Raw genomic sequence first — 22,067 nt, 5'->3', positions numbered from 1 at the left:
CTAAGTCAATGTCTGAGGTAGAATTTGAACTCAGGAAGATGAGTTTTCCTGACTCCAGGCCCCGTGCTTTATCCACTGTGCCACCTAGTGGCTGCAATGTATATGTAGGATAATACAGCTTTGAAACAAGTAATTAGAAAAAAACTGAACAAAGACTCAGGTTTCTCCCTTCAGTCTTATTAGGACCATCCTTGGTCACCTTGTTATAGGAAGAGATTGATTTTTTAAAAGAATATATATTTTGGATGTTGAAGATTAAGATCTTGGTCAAACATTTCCTCATCACACTAGCCATATGACCTTGGGCAAGTCCCTTAACCCAGATTGCCACAAGAAAAGAAAAAGACTTTATACACAACTGAAATGACTTAACAATAAACTTATAGATCAGAGAATACAATTTATAATACTAGAGCTGGAATTTGGAGTGAAATGAAGAGTCAGACACCTGCAACAGGTTAAACAGGACAAATATTGAAAGAGGGAACCAAGATTTCAAGTCAAGAAAAATGGAGATAATTTCCTTTGAGAAGGATAAACTCTTTTTAATTTTTAATACTTCTTAATACATAGTTTGAACTCTAGGAGTTCCCTCTTACCCTTTTAGCTGAGATTTAATAATTGTCCCCTGAAGAGCTAAATTGCATACATTTCCCATATAATTATTTACCTACCTCAAAAGGTCACCATGAAGAAAGAGATTTGTGAATTGAAAGTCTAGTATAAATGTGACATTAATTAGTAATAATAGCTGAGAATTAGGAAAAATCTGAGCTCAAGTCCTACCTTTGACACATACTGGCACTTGATCCTGAGCAAGTCACTTGACTTCTTGGTGCTTTAGGCAATTGTCTAAGGCTGTAATTCACAGAACTGTTACTGATCTCCACTGGTAAAGGGAGTTTCCTCACCAGGGACTCTCCACCCTGATGAAATTACAGGTCTTTACAAAAGTATGATTAATCTTCCTTTATCTTTAGCTACTTTTTAAAGAATGTACTGCAGAGTAGTGCCAAGTCAACCCTCTCTAAAGGTGACTGAAAGTATATAGACTCTTTCATTTCCAAATTCATTGCTTAATGAGGCTTTTTTCTGGAAGTTTTTCCTAGTCTTTCCTACAGAAGTGATAGTTGCCCTCCAGTGTTTCTCTTACTTTCTTGAGGTTCATCCTCTTAGACTGAGCTTTTCTCACTTTTTCTCATTAGTGAGCCAAGCCTGCTGCTTACTTTCTAGGCTGGGACTTTAAAAGCATTTTTATTCAGTCAACTTGTATCCCTTTGAGCAATTCAAATTTGTATATTATCTTAGTACCATAAACCTAATTTAGTAAAAAAAAAATTTTCCCTGCTGTTCTTCATTTTCACTTGTCTTACATTTTCCTATATTTATCACTGTCACTGTTGCACAGGTTTTGATTTAAAGGATTTGGGAGGGGTTTTTGCTGGCCATTTCCCCTGCTAGTCCTCTGCACTCACCCATCCCTGAAAAAATTCATTCTGTCCTCTGTTTTTAGGAGAGAGAGAGAGAGAGAGAGAGAGAGAGAGAGAGAGAGAGAGACTTTTTATTTTGCTTTTTCTCCTTAGCAGTAGGATTTTATATTTTCAATTTTGGAAGAACTAAAAGATGAGTAAAATGTGTTTTCCCCCCCTAAAGTCACCTCTTGGGACAGCTCTTTTGTATAGTTCTTTAAGTAGCCTGAAAGAGGTCATGAGCAAATCTCAAGTCTGCTTTCTCACCTAATGAAGTGCCAAGACCTTTAACTGCAGGAGTCATATTTGAACAGATAGTAAAAGTCATTATAAAGTTGGCATTAGACAAAGGTAACAAATGAGTCTAGGTTTTCTCCATGATAGTGAGAGAGAAACTAGATGTCACTAATTTTTTTAATCATTCAGGATCGTATTTTACATGATGGTCTTCATTCGGAACATTGGCTTACACTATGCTTAGGGCCAGAATGTATAGGAGCCTGAACTGAATGCATACTAATTCCAAGATGCCCCCTGAAAGTTGATTTCGGTTGTTGGTGTTGTTTTAAAATCTCAATATAAATGTCTGTTGCTCTGTTTCAGCAGTTTTGCTATGAAATCTAATTCCTTTCCTCCATCCTCCAAAATAAACACACAAACTTTAAGTGAAGATTCTGTTTAGTGATATTCCAGTTAATCAGTTTTAACATATTCTGTTCTGATATGCTTTTAAAAATTCTTTTTGGGGCCTTGGTGGTGCAGTGAATAGAGCACTGGCCCTGGAGTCAGGAGAACCTGAGTTCAAATTCAGTCTCAGACACTTGAAACATAACTAGCTATGTGACCTTGGGCAAGTCACTTAACCCCAATTGCCTTGCCTTCCCCACTTTTCTTTGTTGATATGGTTAGTGACAGAAGTTTAGACTTATAAATATCTGCCCATATGAGGTTTTTTGCAAAAATTTTATTATAAATGAATTTACATCAATACATTAAAGAATTTTTTTTCTGTGTTGGAACACTTTATATGGACATAGATTACCACCCATCTCTAACTTATATTCTTAGAGGAGTTCCTATAGACTCAGAGATGTCAAAGTGACTTGCCTACAGTCACAAGCTAGTAAATGTCAAGAGGTGGGAATTGAACCAGTCTTTGTGCCTCCTGAGTCCAGAAACTATCCACTGTCACACTGCAGCTCTAGTTCATTTACTAATTTTCAAAATAGGTTCTGTTTATTAAGAAAGTAGGAGAAATGGTATATATGGCTTCCAGAATTGTCATTTGGGTTCCAGACTTTTCAACTAGATCCAATTTCTATACCTGTGATTCTTTGTTGTCATCTTATTAGGTAAGTGCAAGGCAGTCCCTATATCAAGAATCATCATAGATCCTTCAAGTATTTGTGTAAATGTTTGGCCAAAAAAAAATTGACTGAGGTTCTTAGATACAGGTATACCCCAGAGATAGTGCAGGTTTGGTTCCAGACCACTACAATAAAGCAAATACCACAACAAAGCAAGTCACACTAATTTTTTTTATTTTTCAGTGCAAATAAAAGTTATGTTTATAAAAGACAATGTATATACCTGAATTTAAAAGTACTTTGTTGCTTAAAAAAAAAGTGCTAACCATCATCTGAACCTTCAGCAGGTCATAATGTTTTTGCTGGTGGCGATCTTGACTCCATGTTAATGGCTGCTGACTGATCAGGGTGGTGGCTGTAGCAGTTTCTTTAAGACAACAATGAAGTTTGCCACATCAGTTGACTCTTCCTTTTACAAAAGATTTCTCTGTAGCATGCAATGCTGTTTGATAGTATTATAGTAGTAAACTTCTTTCAAAATTGGAGTCAGTTCTCTCAAACCTTGCCATTGCTTTATCAACTAAGTATGTATAATATTCTTCAATATTGTTGTGTTTCAGGGAACAGGGAGGCTGGGAAAGAGATGGGAACAACTGGTCAGTAGAGCAGTCAGAAGATACACACAATATTTATTGATTAAGTTCACCATCTCATAATGAGCATGATTTGTTGCATCTCAAAACAGATTACCATAAGAGATATGATAATAATTTAAAAGTTTGAAATATTGTGAGAATTACCAAAATGTGACACAGAGATATAATATGAGCACATGCCATTGGAAAAAATTCCACCGATAGACTTACTTGACACAGGATTGTCACAAACCTTGAATTTGTTTAAAAAAAAAAACAACTATTTGCAAAACACAATAAAATGAAGCTCAGTACAATGAGGTATGCCTGTGCAGGAAAGGACATGAAGGCAGTGAAGAAAGAAAAACAAAAAATGAAGAGTATTTAATTTTGAGTGTTAAAATGTGAAGTTAACTGGCTAATTAGCTGGGCCATGCCCACAAATAAGTCATAGGTTTAGCAGAGCTCATATTTTGAAAAATCTAATTCTTAATGAGAAGGTGGGCTTTGTTTTCCCACAACCTTACTTATAATTATGGATCGAGAATGGTAGAAAGGATGGTTAAATCTGTTGGACTTTGCTGACTGCAGACACTAAAATGACACATCTGTAATTGAAGTTTTAACACATAACCATTATAAAATATAGCATAACTACATCATCTTTTTTTTAAAGTTTCCAGTCTTTTGGCATAGTAATCATCATTACTAAGTATTAAACTTATTTTAAACTAAATCAGCTTAGCAATATTTATTCAGCCTCTAGTCTGGGAACCGAAATAGAAATTTGGAAGCCCTACAAAAAATGTAATGGAAACAGTTCTTGCCCTTTATTGGGGAATTTCGAATCTTAAGAGGATACTGAAGAGAGGACAATTTATATATTGTTAATTGAAATAACTCTCATGGAGGACACTAATGGGGGGAAAGGAAGTGTTCAGGAAAGGCAATAGTTTTTATGTTAGTGCATTGATTAATAATAATTAGATTTTAATATGTCTCAGGTTAAAACCTGTTTTAAGTCTAACAACCTTGTGCCATCAGGAGGATATGATAAAATTAATTTAAACTTTGTGTCATAAATATTGTCAACTTTTTCAGAAACAAAATTTTGTCCCAAATGATATAAAAAATGACATTGAGTCAGAACAGTAGTTCATCCAATATTGTATTTCAAACGGTGGGATTAGGGATTTGTTTGGATAGAGTGGGTTAATTTACTTTTATGATGTTCTTGGAATGTCATCCCTAAATTCCTCTTTATAAGTAATGATAAAATGGCTATTTAGGAATTTATCTGAATCTTATTTGAATCAATTTTTATTTTTATTCCATATAAACTCACGTGTTGATAGATTGTCTTTTTCCATCCAGTTTGCTTGCCACGCCTTTCTACAACCCTGTTCCTCTTTTTGTCTCTTATCCCTTCTTACTCCACCCCACTCCAACTGATGTCTCCAAGGACTGTTCTAGGCAAAATTATAAAGAAGATATATTTATGTTCAGAGTCTGCTATGTGCTCAGCTGGATGTGATCTCTGTTGGCAAAAGTATTCTCACACCACAAATTCCCTGTGCTGAGGAAGTCATAAATCTTTCACGTATTTGTGTAAATATTTGACAGAACAAGGTTAACTGAGGCTCTTGTGTGTATTTGTGCAGGGAGGACATGAGAGCAGTGACAAGCACTGAAGAAAGAGAAACAAAAAAGAAGGAAGACTCTCTAACTTTTACTCCACTTACAGTTATAATATTTGTGGTTGGCTGTTGTGTTATAATGATCTTACTCTATTTCTTCTACAAATGGCTAGGTAAGAAATTAGCTTTATTATATTTTACTTTTGATATATTACCCTAACTCACTTCCATGAGCTTCTTCTTTTCTTTAAAATAAGGTATTTTTGTTATGAAAACTTGGATGACTGATTTAGCTAATTTACTTTTTAATCCTCAACCAAAATTTTAAATTCTTCCATCTTTGTTAGTTTAGCTATCTTATGGTCCCAATAAGAGAATTCATTCTTGACAAGACAGAAGTACTTGCTATGGTATAACTAGTTTTTCTTCTCTGTAGACAAAACAAAACAAAACATAACAGCATAGTATCTAAAACAGTAGTTAAGCTGGGTTTTTTTTTTGATGCATGAATTATCAGAAGTATAATACCTACCCCAAAAGTGCAGTCCATATATTTTGGAGTTAAAATGCTAATGTTGGTGTTATCTAAAATTTATTTTTTAAATAACTTCCTACATATTAGCCTTTCATCATTAATCTAGATCCTCTATCCTGGCAGTCAGGATCAGCTCATATCAGAGTATGATTGGGAATATGCCTGCTGGCCTATGGGGTAGCCTGAACTTATTTGTACTCTGGGGGTGGTGAGGTGAAAACTAGAATGATCCTCTTTCCAGCATGGCCTCTTGGAAACTCTCCAGTCCTGCTTTTGTAGTAGTCCAACAACAGCCAAAGTGTACAATAGCAAGAAGAGGGGAATGGGAGAAGAGGAACATTCATGAAGATCACCCAAAAACCTTTTGCCAAGCTATTGTCCAAAGAATGTTAGCATACAGCAGTGTTGAAGAACCTGAGACCTCACAACTTGATTAACTTACTTAATTTCATCTGTCCTTTGAGAAGCTTTTCTTAAAAAAAAAAAAACTTGAACCTATGACAGCTGTACTTTAGCTTTCTTTACTAACATTTTTAGTGTATTGACTATATTAATCATTCCTTTTTTTTTTCCTGGCCCACTGCTACAGTTCATTTCTCACATAAACTATTATACTAATCTCCCTGCCTCTTTTTTTTCTCTTCTTGTGCATGCTGCCAAAGTAACTCTAATAGATCTGATCACTTTACTCTCCAGTTCCACTAACTCACCATTGCCTATTAAGATAAAATGCAAACTCCTTAGCCTGGCATTCATAGCCCTCTGCAATATGATTTCAACCTACCTTTCTCCTTATTTAACATTTCTCCTGTTCAGATATTCTGTATTCCAGACAAACTAGTCTGCTGGCTGTTTCTTATTTTACTTTTCCCTATCTATGTTTATTTGTACACATCATCCTTCCTACTTCTCCCCTTCCCAATCCGTTCCTCAGCCTCAGGCATACATGCACCCCTGGAAAATAGTCTCTCTCCACATCTCTAGCCATCTAAGTTCCTCACTTTAAAGTCTCAAGCTAGGTACCACCTCGTTAGTCAAGCCTTTGATCATTCCACCCACCTCGAGCTAAACGTTATCCCTCCTTCCTCAAATCATAAATCTAACCTCTCATGTGCCTGTATCACAATTATTTGTATACATCTTGTCCACATCTTAGATTTTATTTCCAGTGCCTAATACAATGTATTACACATAGTAAACACTTAATATTTGTTGTTCAATTGCCCTATAGGGGTAGCTACTACTCTTTTTACAATTCATTGGCTCTAGACTTTTTGCTTTGTCCTCCTCTCTTGAACAACAAAGTGGCCTCACAGTTTCACTGAAACTTCAAAATGCTTATGCAGTAAAATTAGTTATCATTTTGAATTATTGAGAGATGAAAAAAGAAAACTTAATCTTTTAAGCTCAGAGATTTTTATAATAAAACTTCGATTGATAATTTTAGATAAAAATATATTAGTATTAAACATTGATAATTATATTACAGTTCTTAGGAAAAGGTTCTTCCCCTTCTTTCTCCTCCTCACTCCACTTAATAGTAGTTTTTTTCCAGTTACATGTAAAGATAGTTTTCAGCATTCACTTTTATATGATTTTGAGTTCCAAATTTTTCTTCCTCTCTTCCTCCCTACTTCCCAAGACAACAAGAAATCTGATATAGGTTGTGCATGTACAGTCATATTTCCACATTAGTCATGTTATGAAAGAAGAATCAGAACAAAAGGGAAAACCACAATAAAGAAAAAAAAAGTGAAAATAATATGCTTCGATCAGCATTCAGACTCCATAGTTCTTTCTCTGGATGTGTACAGTATTTTCCATCATGAGTCTTTCGGAATTGTCTTGGATCCTTGCATTGCTGAGAAGAGCTAAGTCTATCATAGTTGATTATCATATAATATGTCTGTTACTGTGTACAGTGTTCCTGGTTCTGCTCATTTCACTCAGCATCGGTACATATAACTCATTATTTCTTATAGCATAATAGTATTCCATTACAGTCATATACAACTTGTTCAGCCATTCCCCAATTGATGGCCATTCCTTCAATTTCTAGTTCTTTGCCACCACAAAAAAAGAGCTACTACAAATAATTTTGTACATGTGAGTCGAAAAGGTTCTTTATTACATGGATATGTCCATAAAATGAATCAAATTATAGCCTATAACCTACATATAAACCTACAGAAAAAATTCATATGATATTGTTAGATTATTAGGTATGCATTATTATGCATCTGAAACAAGCAGTATAAAGAAATTCATTTTTCCCCTTCTTAAAATATCATTGGACGGGGGCAGCTAGGTGGCATAGTGAGTAAAGTGCCGGCCCCAGAGTTGGGAGGACCCAAGTTTGGTTCTGGCTTCAGACACTTAACACCCACACAAAAATACTAGCCTTGTAACCTTGGGCAAGTTACTTAACCCCAATTGCCCTCCAAAAGGCAAAATATATATATATAATTGGACCTACTTTATTAAGATCTCACATGATTATGTTAGCTTAAATTTTAGAATGAGTTGTTTTCAAACAACTACTGACATACAGGTAACTCTTCCATTCCTTTTACAAACCCTAAATAAGCGGTGGAAGACACCATCACATTGCCATCTAGTCAGTCTAATTGAATGTTCTTTGAGAATCTATTTAAGATAGCTTTTAAAACAAATCAATCGAAATATGGTGTTTGTACAGAAATTTTATGCCACATAACAGCATTTTACTGATATTTTCCTCTGTTTTCATTAAATATTTCTCCTTTTTTTCTAGTCTATGTTATGATATCAATTTTCTGCTTGGCATCTTCAATGAGTTTATACAACTGCCTTGTACCACTGATTAGGAAAATACCATGTGGACGATGCAGGTATGAATTTTTTTCTGGGCAGCTTTAGAATGTTGCAATTGGCCTATATGCAAAAAAAAAAAGGGGGAAGTGAAAATGTCAAATTATCACACATTTAAACATTTTATTAATAGTCATTTTATTTAAAAAGGAAGTTAGTGGTTATTGCAGCAACTTTAATACTGAATGGATGTGTTTTTGTATTTTTTTGGCTCTTTTATGACCCTATCTAATTCTCACACCGCTCCGCTCCCCCCAATCTGTTTTCAACTATTGGCAAACTAAATTCTCTCCATTTGTTTTTGTTTGTTTAGGATTGTGTGTGGCAGCAAAAGCTTTGAAGTGAGACTTCTCTTTCTTGCAGCATTTTGCATATCCCTGGCTGTTGTTTGGGCTGTATTTCGAAATGATGACAGGTAGGAGATCAGTTTTTACTGTTTTAGACTAGAAACAATGTGTTACACATTTCAGTCAGTTAATCATCTACCTGGCTAGGGAATTTATGGCTTTTATCCTAGAATATCATGGTCTTTAAAGAACAAATTTTCAGGAAAAACCATGTGAGATTTAACAGTTCATTTGGATTCAAATGTACAAAAAACATTTGAAACTGTGATTTCATGTTTAAATGTATGCTTAAAAGTAAAGATGATTACTTAATGAATTATTAACATATTGTTAAAGGTTGATAGAAATTGATGCATCCAAATTTTTTTTAGATAATTTTAGAATAAAATGCTCTAGTTATCTTATGGTTTAGGAAAGTTATTCTATAAGTTTACAGCATTTTTTTTTTGCTTTTTGGAGGGAAGTTGGGGTTAAGTAACTTGCCCAAGGTCACACGGCTACTTTTTGTGTTAAGTGTCTGAGGCCGGATTTGAACTCAGGTCCTCCTGACTCCAGGGCTAGTGCTTATTCACTGCGCCACCTAGCCACCCTCAAGTTTACAACATTTTAAAAGCAAAATTAGCATTATTGCATCTTTTTCTCATCATAATGACCAATATTCTAGCATGTCATTGCTATAGTACATATAGAAAATATTGTTTTTTTTAACAAAAGTAACAGTAAACAATTATAAAATCATAAGTCTAGAGCTAGAAGAGATCTCAGAGATCATCAGATCCAACCCACTCCTTTCCTAGATGAGGTGACAAGTCCAGAGCATTTTAAGTGACTTGCCCAGGGTCATACAGCTTATGTCTAAAGTAGGATTTGAACCCATGTCTTCCAGATTCCAAGTCCAACTCTGCTATACCATGCTACACCAGTAGTCACATCGCAGGGATTTAAGTTCTGGGCCTTTTTCACTTTTCTTTCTTGGCAGTTTCACACATTGCCACATCTTTATTTAATAGCTCTATAAAGATGACTTTTCAGTATTCTAACTCTTGAGTTCATTTCCACTTGCCTGCTAGATAGCTCTTCATCTATTGTACCTTAAATTTTACATGATGGGGACGGCCAGGTAGCACAGCGAGTAAGAGCACCGGCTCCACTGTCGGGATGACCTGGGGTTCAAATCCAGGCTCAGATACTTAGCACCACACCCAGAAATAACTGGCTATGTAACCTTGAGCAAGTTACTTAACCCCCGATTGCTTTAAAAAAAAAAATTTTTTTGCATGATGACAGTGAATTCATTTCTACTGGAAAGCCTACCCATTCCTTTAAATTATATATATGTACACAAAAAATGTAATAGAAACAGTTCTTGCCCTTTACTGGGGAATTTCAAATCTTTTTTTTTTTTTTTGCCTTTTTGGAGGGCATTTGGGGTTAAGTAACTTGCCCAAGGTTACACGGCTAGTTGTTTTGTGTGGGTGTTAAGTGTCTGAGACCAGAACCGAACTCGGATCCACCTGACTCCAGGGCTGGCGCTTTACTCACTGCACCACCTAGCCACCCCTGGGGATTTCAAATCTTAAGAGGATACTGAAGGGAGGACAATTTATATATTGTTGTTGAAATAACTCTCATGGAGGAAACTAATGGGGGAAAATGAAGTGTTCAGGAAAGGCAATAGTTTTTATGTTATCGCACTGATTAATAATAATTAGATTTTAATATGTTTCAAGTTAAAACATATTTTAAGTCTAACAACCTTATGCCATCAGGAGGATATGATAGATTTAATTTAAACTTCATGTCATAAATATTGTCAACTTTTTCAGAAGCAAAATTTTGTCCCAAATGATATAAAAAATGACATTAAGTCAGAACAGTAGTTCATTCAATATTGTATTTCAAAGAGTGGCATTAGGGGTTTGTTTGGAGAGAGTGGGTTAATTTACTTTTACAATATTCTTGGAATGTTATCCCTAAATTCCTCTTTAAAAGTTGTGATAAAATGGCTATTTAGGAATTTATCTGAACCTTATTTGAAAAAATTTTTATTATTATCCCATATAAACTCATGTGTTGATAGATTGTCTTCTTCCATCCAGTTTGCTTGCCATTCCTTTCTATAGTCCTGTTCCTCTTTTTGTCTCTTATCCCTTCATATTCCACCCCACTCCAACTGATGTCACCATCCTCAACTCTGAGAAACCTTTTGCGTCACCCTTGACCTGTTTCAGTCATTTATTATCAATTATTATTTTTCAGTCATTTATTAAATACAATGATTTATAAAGTCCTTGTGATTTGACTTCCACGATCTCATACTTGTTCCTTTCAAATCCAACTATAATCACTCTAGTTCAGGAATTCATTACCATCTTTTCTTAGCAAAATTGTAATGCCTTCTTGAGTAGTCTTCCTGCCACCATTCTCTGTTGTTTCCAATATAACCTTCATATGGCTTCCAGAATAATTTTCAAATCATGTTACTTCTCAACTCCAAAACCTTCACTAACTTCCCATTAAAGTCCTTTATAGTAGCAGTTAGATCTTTCTACAATTAGGCTCCAGCCTACTATGCCAGCCTTATCTCACATTACTTCCCGTCATAATCTCTACATTCCAGTCAAATCAGAATACACACCATACCCTGTTCTCTTCTTACCTTCTCCCATCTCTGGGACTTGATTCACATGTGTAGACTATAGTTCACTCACCCATCTCCTGAATACTGAACTCCCATCCATTCTCTCAAATCTAACTCAAATGCACTCTTCTTCATGAAGCCTTTCCCATGGATGTCTTCCCTTACCCTTGAAAGAGAGCCTTCTCCTTGTATTGTAATGATTTGTGTATATGCCTTATTTCTCCTCTTAAATTATGAATTTCCTAAGGACCAGTCTAGTTTTTAGTTCATCTTTTTCTCCCAACTATTTTACCTATCGAAGTAGGTGCTTAATGTTTATTGCATTGATTTTGTTAGACGTATTATTCACTGTGACCTCTTTATTTTGTGAGTATCCATTTTAAAATAAGTGTGAATAAAAAAATTGTCTGATTTCAGATGGGCCTGGATTTTACAAGATCTTTTGGGAATGGCTTTCTGTCTGAATCTAATTAAAACATTGAAATTACCCAACTTCAAGGTAGAGTATATTGTTTTCCTGTCCAAAGTACACTAGTTATGTGCAGTAATAAAAAACGAATATCATATTTGTAAAGCATGTTATGGTTACAAAGTACTTTCCATGTGTTATCTTACTTGACTCTTACAACAACCCTGTAAAGTAAGTAATGTAAACTACTTACATCTTCCCCACTTTACATTTGTGGACACTGAGGCCAACAGCAGTGAAGTGACCTCACCAAGGTCACCCAGCTTAGTAAATTGAGGGAGCTGAATCTTGAACCTCGGTCTTTTGACTCCCAGTCTACTGCTCTTCCTACCACACCATGCTGCCTGCTTGAATGATAACATATCTAATAGCCTGGTAGCGAATGGAGAAATTTAATAAAGGACTTTGCTTTGGATCAATTTTATTCAAAGAAATGAAAATGTTAGAAAGAAAAACAAAATCTTTCTTGCCTTAGAGGGCAAAATTAGAAATAGCAGCTGTGTAAGGGTTGGTTTGTGAGTTATTGTTTTTTTTTAATGAGTATACAGATGTATGATTGTCTCAAAATACTATCAACTCTTTCTTAGGATGTAGGAAGTTTAGTCTCTAATTTTTTTTTTCTCTGACAGGCATGTGTAATACTTCTAGTCCTCCTTCTCATCTATGATGTATTTTTTGTTTTCATAACACCATTCATCACAAAGGTATGTTAATATTTCTGAAATTCATACATAACATTTTGAGAAATAAGACATATATTCAGTCCATTAGATTGTTCATACTTGGGAATTTTGCCATGAAATTGAAATCGATATACCCTTATGAATCCTCTCCCTCATTTTGAAATATTTTGAGAAGTCTAACTGTTGAAGTTAAAAACAATTTAATGGAAGGTATAATTGTACTTTTTTGTGCATTCTTAACTAAAACAGTTTGAGATACTCAGAAGCATGATGCTGATTTTTCCCCCCTTTATTCCTTCATCCTTCATTCTGCAACTTAAGAAGGTGCTTTTTCATTGTTACCTGATCACTCCTACTTTGGATGCTCCTCACTCATCCTCTCTTGATTTCTGTCTCTTTCTCCTGAGTTTCTAGAGTCATGTTTTTCCTTTCTTAACTCATTTTTTTGCCTATCCATACCAAGTCTGATTTTTTAAACCCACCTCATCCCACCAGTTATTTCCTTCTTTCTTTCCAAGTGATCTCTTAATTTATAATGAAAGCCTTTATTACATATAATATATACCAGGGATATGACCTAGTGGTGATTAGTTATAGCTCTCTTCCAAATAACTTTTAATTGAAAAATTACATTTTGAACCTGTCACCAGCCCACAATATTTTACTAGCATCTTTCACTTTTATAAATGTCACAGTGATAAAGCTGTGTATATTAATGGAAAAAATAACACACTTAGATAGCATTATATAGTTCATGAAAAACATACATTATCTCATTTGACCTTTAACTAGCCCTGTGAAATAGTGCAAATATGACTAAAAATGAAGTAACTTGCCTAGAGTCTCAATACCTGAGGATCACTTGTCCTGCTTAAGCATAATATTAGTGCTTAGTGCCATGACTTGTAATATAAATTTTTATTAAAATTCTTATCTTCTAAAACATAATGTAAGCCCCACCAAATCTTTTCAGGCCCAGGGCTTACAACACTTTGCATATATTTATAAGAAGCAGCAAACCCATCACAGCAAATACCATTATTATGGCAGATTACAAATAGCAAAACTCTTTCAATATCTGGCCTATAGTAATAGTGCTTTATTTAATCTTCATAACAGTACAGTAAACAAATGCTTTTTCTATTCTCTATCCAGATGATATTTACTCTATAAGGGAGTATCTTATGTTTTGTCACTTGTTAATGAGAGAGAGAAAGGGAGAAAGATGTATATATAGATGTAGCAAAGTTTGTAAGGGAGAGCTGAACTGAAGCTGAGCTCTTTACAATTATAGTGTTCTGCTTCACACCAATAAATAATTATCCTCAGGTACTATCACGTCTCTTTATCTCAGTTATATCAACCATTTCTGTACCCCCTACCACATACCAAATCAAAGCAGAAACACACAGAGAAAGATTAAAGATCTATAACCTCTAAGGTCCTTTCCTTAGGGACATATAGGTTTAGAAACCTATAATCATATGCCCTGAGGAGGAAAGACGTGTATATATATATATATATATATATATATATATATGACTATTCCCTCTTCCTTCTACTCTGTATAAAGAATTTTTTGCTTTCTTCATGCTTAGCCCCAGGAGATTAGAAATGTTTACTAGCAACATGTTCATTACAATAAAATTACAAGTCGACAATAAAAAAAAGTGAATGCTATTAAAATTTTCTATATTTGGATTAAATTTATACTCTTAGGTTGTTGAAGTCACCTTATTACATAGCCATTCATTTAATTTCAGATAATTTCATTCTTAACCTTTCCATTTTTGCTGTTATGCTTAGAAGGTTTGAACCTTGGAAGTGCTACATCATGTCCATGAGCCTAATAGGTTAATAGCAGGTAGGCAAGTAGGTATAGAAGTAGGAATATAAGATTGCATGTATTTAGAGCATGTGAAAGTGTTAATGAACTTAAGTTTGGGGTGTCAAGGGTTCATTAGCAATTTGAATCACAGTCAACTCTGCATTAAATGGAAATTCAATCATGATGTGGAAATATGATTTAAGAAGTACCCTTAGCATCTATTTATTTTGTCACCTCCTTTAATTTAAAGACTTGATAGTTAATCACCAAGCTTTTATTAAATACATAATATCTGCCAGGCATTGGGCTAAGTCATAGGGATTTAAAGAAAGGCAAAAACAATTATCCTCAAGGAGCTCTCCTTCTAATGAATGAAGAAACATATAAATAAGTAGGTATATGTAAGATACAGAAATTATGTAGGAGGTAATCTCAAAGGCAAGGCTAGGAAAGGTTTCCTGCAGAAGCTCAGATTTGAGCTGGTTCTTGATGGAAGCCAGGAAAACTAAAAGGTAAAGATGTGAAGAACATTTCAGGCATACAGGAGAGCCATTACAAAGGCAGACAGTTGGGAGATGGAACATCATGTGCACATGCAAATAGATTATAGAGTGTGTAGAGGGGAGTAAGATATTGGACTGGAAGGATAAGAGGAAGCCAAGTTGTAAAGAGCTTCAAATGCTATGCGGAGAACTTGATATTTAATCCTAGAGGTAATAAAGAAACCACTCAAGTTTTTTGAGGAGAACAGGTGAGTAACTTTTAGCAGTGGAGTCATTTAAGCAGAACTGTGTATGTGATAGATTAGTCTGGTGGTCATTATAACTGGATGGGACGAGATGGTTGGATTGAATGAAGTAAGATAAGAATGAGGGCCAGAAAACCTGTTAGGAGGCTCTAGTCCAGGCAAGTAGTATATACTACCACCCTTATATTAGGCTGGTAGCAGTAAGAATAAAGAGGAAGGGGATAGATTCTGGAGGTAATGTGTAGGTAGAATGGACATGAAGTGCTAACTGATTAGATATGAGATAAAGAAGGTAGGAGAATCACTTATACCAAATTTCAGATGTAGGAGACTCAGTAGATCATGATACCCCTGACAGAAATAGTGAGGTAATCACTAGGAGCAGGTTTCAAAAAGAAAATAAACTCAATTTTAACAGACTGATTTTGAGGTACTAGTGAGACTTCCAGGTTGAGAATTCTTGTGTGAATTGAAATAATTGGGTTTTGGATCTGGATCTTTTAAGTCATATAACTTATAACTAGCTCCTACATTTTTACATATGCAGAAACAGGCCTAGAAATGTAAATTAACTTACCTAGTAACTTGTGTAAGTTACTACATAAGTAATAACTAGCAGAGGCAGGATTCAAAATCAGGGAAAGAGGAAAGAATTGGATAACAATTCAAAGGGCTTTTGATGAATAGAGGAGGAAAATTTGATGGATGGAGGAGTTTTAGATGTTCTTAGATTTTTTTTCAGTAAGTTTTTATTGATATTTTGTTTTATGTCACCATAGTATCCCAAGTATTCCTTTTTCTCACTCTCTCAGAGAGCTATTTCATATGACAAATAGTATTTTTTTGAGAGGAGAAAAGACCCTAGCTTTTTTAAAGAAGTAAACTAAGCTGTGCTTTTACTGTGAAAGGACGGGATCATGGTCACTACAGCTGGTAATTTCAATGCTCCTGATACTCTGCTCAGGAGCAAAAAGAGCCTTTAAAGAACAATTCATCACCTTTCTCACCCAAGAAGCAAAGTTAAGGGGAACCCTTAGTCTGTCATAACATTTCCTTTAGTACCGTCAGTTTTTGTTTTTAATACCTATTTACCTTCATAACCTATTTTGCTTTGAGATGATAGAACTTTGACACCTCTGTCCCACAGCGTCCTCAGCTCAGTGACTGAGGAGTCAATTCTATGCCAAAGTCTATCTCCAGGAAGTGTTTACAAAAGTTGATTTTGCTCCTCTCCCTCTTCCATCCTGTACTCCCCTTTGATAGAAGCTTTGAGCAAAAAGTGGGAAGAGAATGCTAATTCCAGTTTGGAGTGTAGAAAGGGAACAGAATTGAATGTGCAGCTGTCAAGGTCAGGAGGCTTACAGAGCTTTTCAGTTCCTTTTGGGCTGCTTCTTCATTCAGCAAATATTAAGGTGTAATGTGCAGTATTAAATGTTTAGAAAGTCATTTAATTGTTGTGCAATATAGTTTCATTATTATATAATAAGTGTTGTGACTTTCCAGAGAACTATATCCACACATACCAAGGTAAAAGTATAGATATGAAGTCCATTAGCTCAATATGAAAGATTTGTAATTATCATTGTTCATTATTATCCATGCAAATAATGAAGAGTTGACTGTGAATATCAGAATTATATGTTAGTACAGAACAATGCTTTGGTTTACTTTGTTAAATTGTATGCATTTTATTATCTGTCAGTCCCTAATGTTTTATGAACATCATGACAGGAAGAGCAAATGTGCTAGGTATTTTGTGAGTGTGTGTGTCAAATGGCTACATTCTCTTTGGGTCTCCATGAATACTGAATTAAGAAAAAGCGTTTTGCAGCTTATTTTGAAATATTTTGTACTAATTATTCATTCAGCAAATATTAACGAGATAGATGTTTTGTGCTGAACACTGTGCTAGGTGTTCAAAGAGTTCTTGAACAGTAGCAAATCGTTAAATCATTTAGAGGGCACAACTTTGTTCTTTTCCATTGAATAGAATGGGGAAAGTATCATGATCGAAGTTGCAGCTGGACCTTTTGGAAGCAGTGAAAAGGTAGGAATATGTTATATAGAAATGCATATTCATAGTGAGTGTGTGTGCACAATCAATTTTGCTGCATTTCCATAGTGTCTGCAATTAATAATTTTGTCTTCTCATTTAATTCAATGAGCATGTAGTGCATATTAAGGTGTAATTTTTTTCTTACAAAATATAGCCACTTTTTAGTCATTTAAAATTATTAAATACCTATTGACTTGGGTTTCATCCTAGAATGGTGGAAACTTGGTGGAAGCCACTGCTCAGCCCTCAGCTCCCCATGAGAAAGTAAGGATTGTATTTCAGATATGTTCACTGGACTCTAAATCACACCCTCTGAGACAAGATTCTTCTTTGGGGGAAAAACAGATGGCCAAAAAAAAGTCTAACTTGTTTCAAGACCTGAGTCATATGTTGGTCATTAAAGTTAGACAGTGGGGCTATTGGATTAATAGGATTAATCCTATGTGTGTGTTGGGTTTCATTTTTCTAAAGCTACATAATCTGCTTCTTTCAAGCTTTGTAAATCATGTGCGTGCGTGTGTGTGCGTGTATGTGTTCAATGTGTGTCCTCTGATTTCAAATTCTTTTTAAATGTCAATTAAAATGGGTAAAATAATAGTCTAATGTCAGTACATTGCTTTTTAAATATGATAATTAAAGATTCAGATGCGGCTTAATGTCAGCATTTCCTCCTGCAGTTGCCAGTCGTTATCAAAGTACCAAGGTTGATATATTTCTCTGCAATGAGTGTGTGTCTAGCACCTGTTTCGATACTGGGTTTTGGAGACATTATTGTTCCAGGTGAGCAGTTGTTTATAATAATTTTTTAAAATTTACTTTTAACATGGGTGTTTAAATAACTCATTTTTCATATTTCCCTAGAATTTTAGTATAAATTATGTTGTAACTAAAGGTTTATAGAAAAGATACTGTTCCCAAAGTTGCCTGTAAAACAAATTATATTTTTTAATTTCTATTTTAAAATGTAAGATGGTTTGGAAGAGTGTCGTAAGAGTTGGAAGAACCAGGGCAGGATAATAAGAAATATGCTTGAAGAGGTAACTGCATGATTGGACCATTGAAATAGCCTCCACTTAAAATATTAGCTAATTATCCTCTCTTTTTCTGACTGCTCTGCCTGACTCTTAAAGGACTCTCAGACATATAGGGGATACATAGTATTAGAGCAACAAACCACATATCCTGAGAGGTATAGCCTATGTTTGATCATGGGAAGTCTATGCATCAGATGCCTATGAGGGAACCTAGGCCATTAGAAATACTAGCTCCATTGTAATCTCCTTCAGCTATAAAAGAAGAGTCCTAGTTAGAGTACTTCTCTCAGGATGGCGAGTGGAAGAGCAAAGATGGTGGTACTCCTTATGGAAGCTGGCACAATATGGTCCTGCTTAGCATAGCTCCTGCCATGGTCACTTGGCAATTCCCTTTTTACATAACTGAAAAAGTAGGGAACCATTTCTATGGTATGACCTTAAGACAACTTAAAATTTCAAAAATAATGAGTTTGCTAAAAACGTATGACTTAATTTTAAAATTTAACTTCCCATTTTAAAAATATAAAATATTGTTATTTTTGAATGTGTAGAAATGTGATTAAAGAATAGAAGACAACCAACTATAGTGAGCCTTCTTCCTTCACTAAACCAGGACCACAGCTAATTAAATTAAATAAAAATAAAAGTGAACCTTTTCTTCTATGAATTCAGGTAACAGGAGGAAATTCTTTTGACTAAGTAAAATAGCAATTATATTCCAAACCTACCACTGATGTATGTGATGTGTACATTAGATAGCTATGCATTTGCATATATAAGTATTTATTAATACTCAGTTCTGAGAATTCTTCATAGACTGAATTTTACAAATGATCTCTTTAATAAAAAGGTATAAAGAAACTGGTTATTTCTGTACAACTATAAAACTAGAATTGACATTTCACTGACCTTTTAAGTTTTTGAATTAAAATTTGAAACTTTCTCTTACTATTATGAAAATAGGCTTTTTTTTTTTAAATCATGGAATCCAGCACTTATAAGGATAAGATATAATCCTCTGATGGAGGATTAGCCATAGTCACAGTTAATACAATAGAAATTAGAATATTCTAAATTCAGGACAAGAGGACAAAGTTCTAGAAGGTCAGTGGAAAGAAGACCCACTTAAGATTATCTTAGGGTTAGTGATTTCAAGTTTAGTTAAATTTATATAGCCTCTTTTATTCTATAGAGTTCAAGGTTTCTTACTACCTTTATAATATTGAAATGCATATGTAACTTAATTCATCTTTAAAGGTTTTTTTTTCCTTAAGAAATTAATCTTGTTGGGCTGTTTAGGTCTCCTGGTTGCTTATTGTCGAAGATTTGATATCCATGTTGGTTCTAATATCTACTATGTTTCCTGTGTAATTGGTAAGTTATTTTGTTTCCTTTTATGATTCATAATTGTGTAGGCAAATAGAAGATAGATCTGGGAATCCAGATACTAAGGTTCTCCTGTGCTCATAAGTAACTAGGTGAATATAACTAAGTCACTTAACTATTTGTTCTTCAATCAACTCATCTGCCAAAGGGAGATTACAATATCTGCTTTATTTTTCCTAATTCACAAGATTTTTTGAAAGGAGAAAATCAGACTGAAAAACATTAATTAGTATAAAGCAAAAAATTAGATTTCAGAAAGCTAGTCTGGTATAGTGGCCAGAGAGCCAGCCTTGGAATCAGGAAGATCTGATTTTAAGCCTTGCCTCTTATACAGAGACCTGCTGAGTGACCTCAGGAAAATCACTTCACTTAACTTCTCAGTGCCTCCAGACAACTTCCTAAGGCTATTAATTGGTAGAGCAAATACAGCTCTTCTTTGGTAAAAAGGAATTTCCTAATTGGGAGTTCCTTCTGCCAAAGAAATCACAGGTTGCCCTGAATCTACTGCCTCCCCCCAAAATAGATTTGAAAGCAAAAAAAAACTTAGATATAACCATAAAGTAAAATAACTCATTTATCAGGAATTCACTTATCCTGGAACTGCAATTATCTAGTACACATGCAACAGCCATGAAGGCTTCTGAGCAGCCGTCCAAGATAGAATAAAGTACATACCCTTTATTCACAGTATCCCCCTCTACCCTATACTCACAACCTTTTGGTTCATTTTCAGTAGTTGGAACAAACTTCCTGATATGGTTTCTTAGTCCATAGCAAATCAGAACAAGCCAAAGAAAGAGCTTTATTATAATCAGGCACACTTTCAGAAAAGATAGGTGATAGTTTAACAGTAAGAAAGAAAGAAAAAGTTTTTTTTTAAAAAAAAGGAAATTAAAATGCAAAACATCAAACCAAAGAATTTTTTTAAATATAGGCTAGAGCCAAGCAGTTCTGTGTTTCTCAGTAACCCCTAAAAGTATCACATATTATAGCATCTTAAAAGGCATTCTGATATAATGGAAGAAGCACTGGACTGGGGAGTTCTTTGACCTTGGGCAAATTATTTAACTCCTCTGGGCCTCAGTTTCTTCCTCTGTAAAAATTATGGGATTGGTCTAGAATGATCTCCAAGGTTTGTTCCAGCTCTAACATTCTGTGATTGTATGTTCAAAATGGTTACTTTGGATCATAAAAAAGCTTACTATTTCTCAATATATTTTTCTCCTGTTTAAGGAGTCAGTAAAGTGTGTAGTACCTTTTAACTATCCAAAGTGCTTGAAACAGTATTGTCACTCGGTGGAATAATTACATTTTAATTAGTTGGACTATGGAACAATTCCTTCTCTGGTGAAACCAGATAACTGAAGCATTACTGTTACTATTTTTATCTCTAATGAAAAACTAATACTGTGCACACACTCTAATCAATTTCTTAGCTTTTAAGAGACTGTGGGGTTAGTTCTCAAAAAGCACTGGGTAGCACAATCTTAAAACTGTTAATAGAAGCTAGTTTGCCAGGTCTTCAAGATGTCTAAATATGAAGTCTTTAGTTATTTTTAAAATACCAGCATGAGTGTCTATGAATGTAAATGACTAATAAGTGGCATTCTTCCTCCTGCAGCTTATGCTGTGGGCATGGTGATCACATTTGTAGTTCTGATGCTGATGAAGCAAGGGCAGCCGGCTCTTCTCTACTTAGTACCTTGCACACTTATTACTGTTGTGATTGTTGCTTGGAGACGTAAGGAAGTAAAGAAGATCTGGAAAGGCACTAGCTACCAGGTATGTACTTAGGTTTGACTTACCTTTATAACTACTTAGCTTAATTGACTGGTCACTGTCTGCTAGCTTACTTTGGTGTGCCATGAAGATATCCTAGAAACAGGATGAATCTTCTGGTGAATGCCCACATGCCACATCATCAGTTTCTGACAGCTTCCTCTGTATCTGAAGCCAAAAGCACAAATCTTAGAAGATCCTTTAAAAAACCATGTCTATGGAAAGAAGATAAAGATTAGGAGGGAAACCACTTCAGAAAACAAAAGTCATTTCAAAAATATCTTCAGACATGCAAAAGCATGATTCATGGAAAATTATAACTTTACTTAAAATTAACTTTTAATTAATTAATATTAATTTTTAATCTCCATAAGTAGCCAAAGCATTAATTTTATATAACTAAACCAGCTTCTCTTAAGCTCCTAAAGGTGTTTATAAAAATGTTTCAGGGTGAGACACAATGAGGCATAGTGAATAAGAAGCCAGGTTTGGAGTACAGAGGACCTGGGTTTAAGTCCTGTCTTTGATACCGAAATAATGTCCTTGGGCAAATCACTTAATTTCTCTGCCCTAGGCAAGTCTCTAAAACTTTGAGTTGCTGAGCTGCTGTAGGTCCACTTTGATAAAAACAAGTTTCCTTTCTAGGAATTTCTTACGGTAATG

At 34.8% G+C, this 22,067-nt stretch overlaps 1 protein-coding gene across 3 annotated transcripts in view; it reads left to right on the top strand.

The window, feature by feature from the left end:
• Nucleotides 1–22,067, top strand: part of SPPL2A (signal peptide peptidase like 2A) — a 375,774-nt gene that overhangs the window by 343,038 nt on the left and 10,669 nt on the right. For 2 of the 3 annotated variants that reach the window (XM_069098049.1, XM_069098047.1), the window contains 10 exons: nucleotides 5,073–5,221; nucleotides 8,357–8,453; nucleotides 8,747–8,848; nucleotides 11,839–11,920; nucleotides 12,520–12,594; nucleotides 17,140–17,196; nucleotides 17,416–17,469; nucleotides 17,883–17,985; nucleotides 19,539–19,613; nucleotides 21,247–21,407. In XM_069098049.1, the coding sequence (XP_068954150.1) occupies nucleotides 5,073–5,221; nucleotides 8,357–8,453; nucleotides 8,747–8,848; nucleotides 11,839–11,920; nucleotides 12,520–12,594; nucleotides 17,140–17,196; nucleotides 17,416–17,469; nucleotides 17,883–17,985; nucleotides 19,539–19,613; nucleotides 21,247–21,407 (955 nt within the window). The remainder of the gene's footprint in view (nucleotides 1–5,072; nucleotides 5,222–8,356; nucleotides 8,454–8,746; nucleotides 8,849–11,838; nucleotides 11,921–12,519; nucleotides 12,595–17,139; nucleotides 17,197–17,415; nucleotides 17,470–17,882; nucleotides 17,986–19,538; nucleotides 19,614–21,246; nucleotides 21,408–22,067) is intronic. The other variant, XM_069098048.1, reaches the window with a different exon arrangement.

The sequence above is a fragment of the Petaurus breviceps genome, unplaced genomic scaffold, assembly GCF_028583685.1.
Source record: "Petaurus breviceps papuanus isolate PSGF00001 unplaced genomic scaffold, PetGlider_PUasm1.0 37, whole genome shotgun sequence".
In the NCBI taxonomy this organism is placed as follows: domain Eukaryota; kingdom Metazoa; phylum Chordata; class Mammalia; order Diprotodontia; family Petauridae; genus Petaurus; species Petaurus breviceps.
Note: the sequence above shows the minus strand (reverse complement) of the source record. Positions and strands in the feature narration are given on the sequence as shown.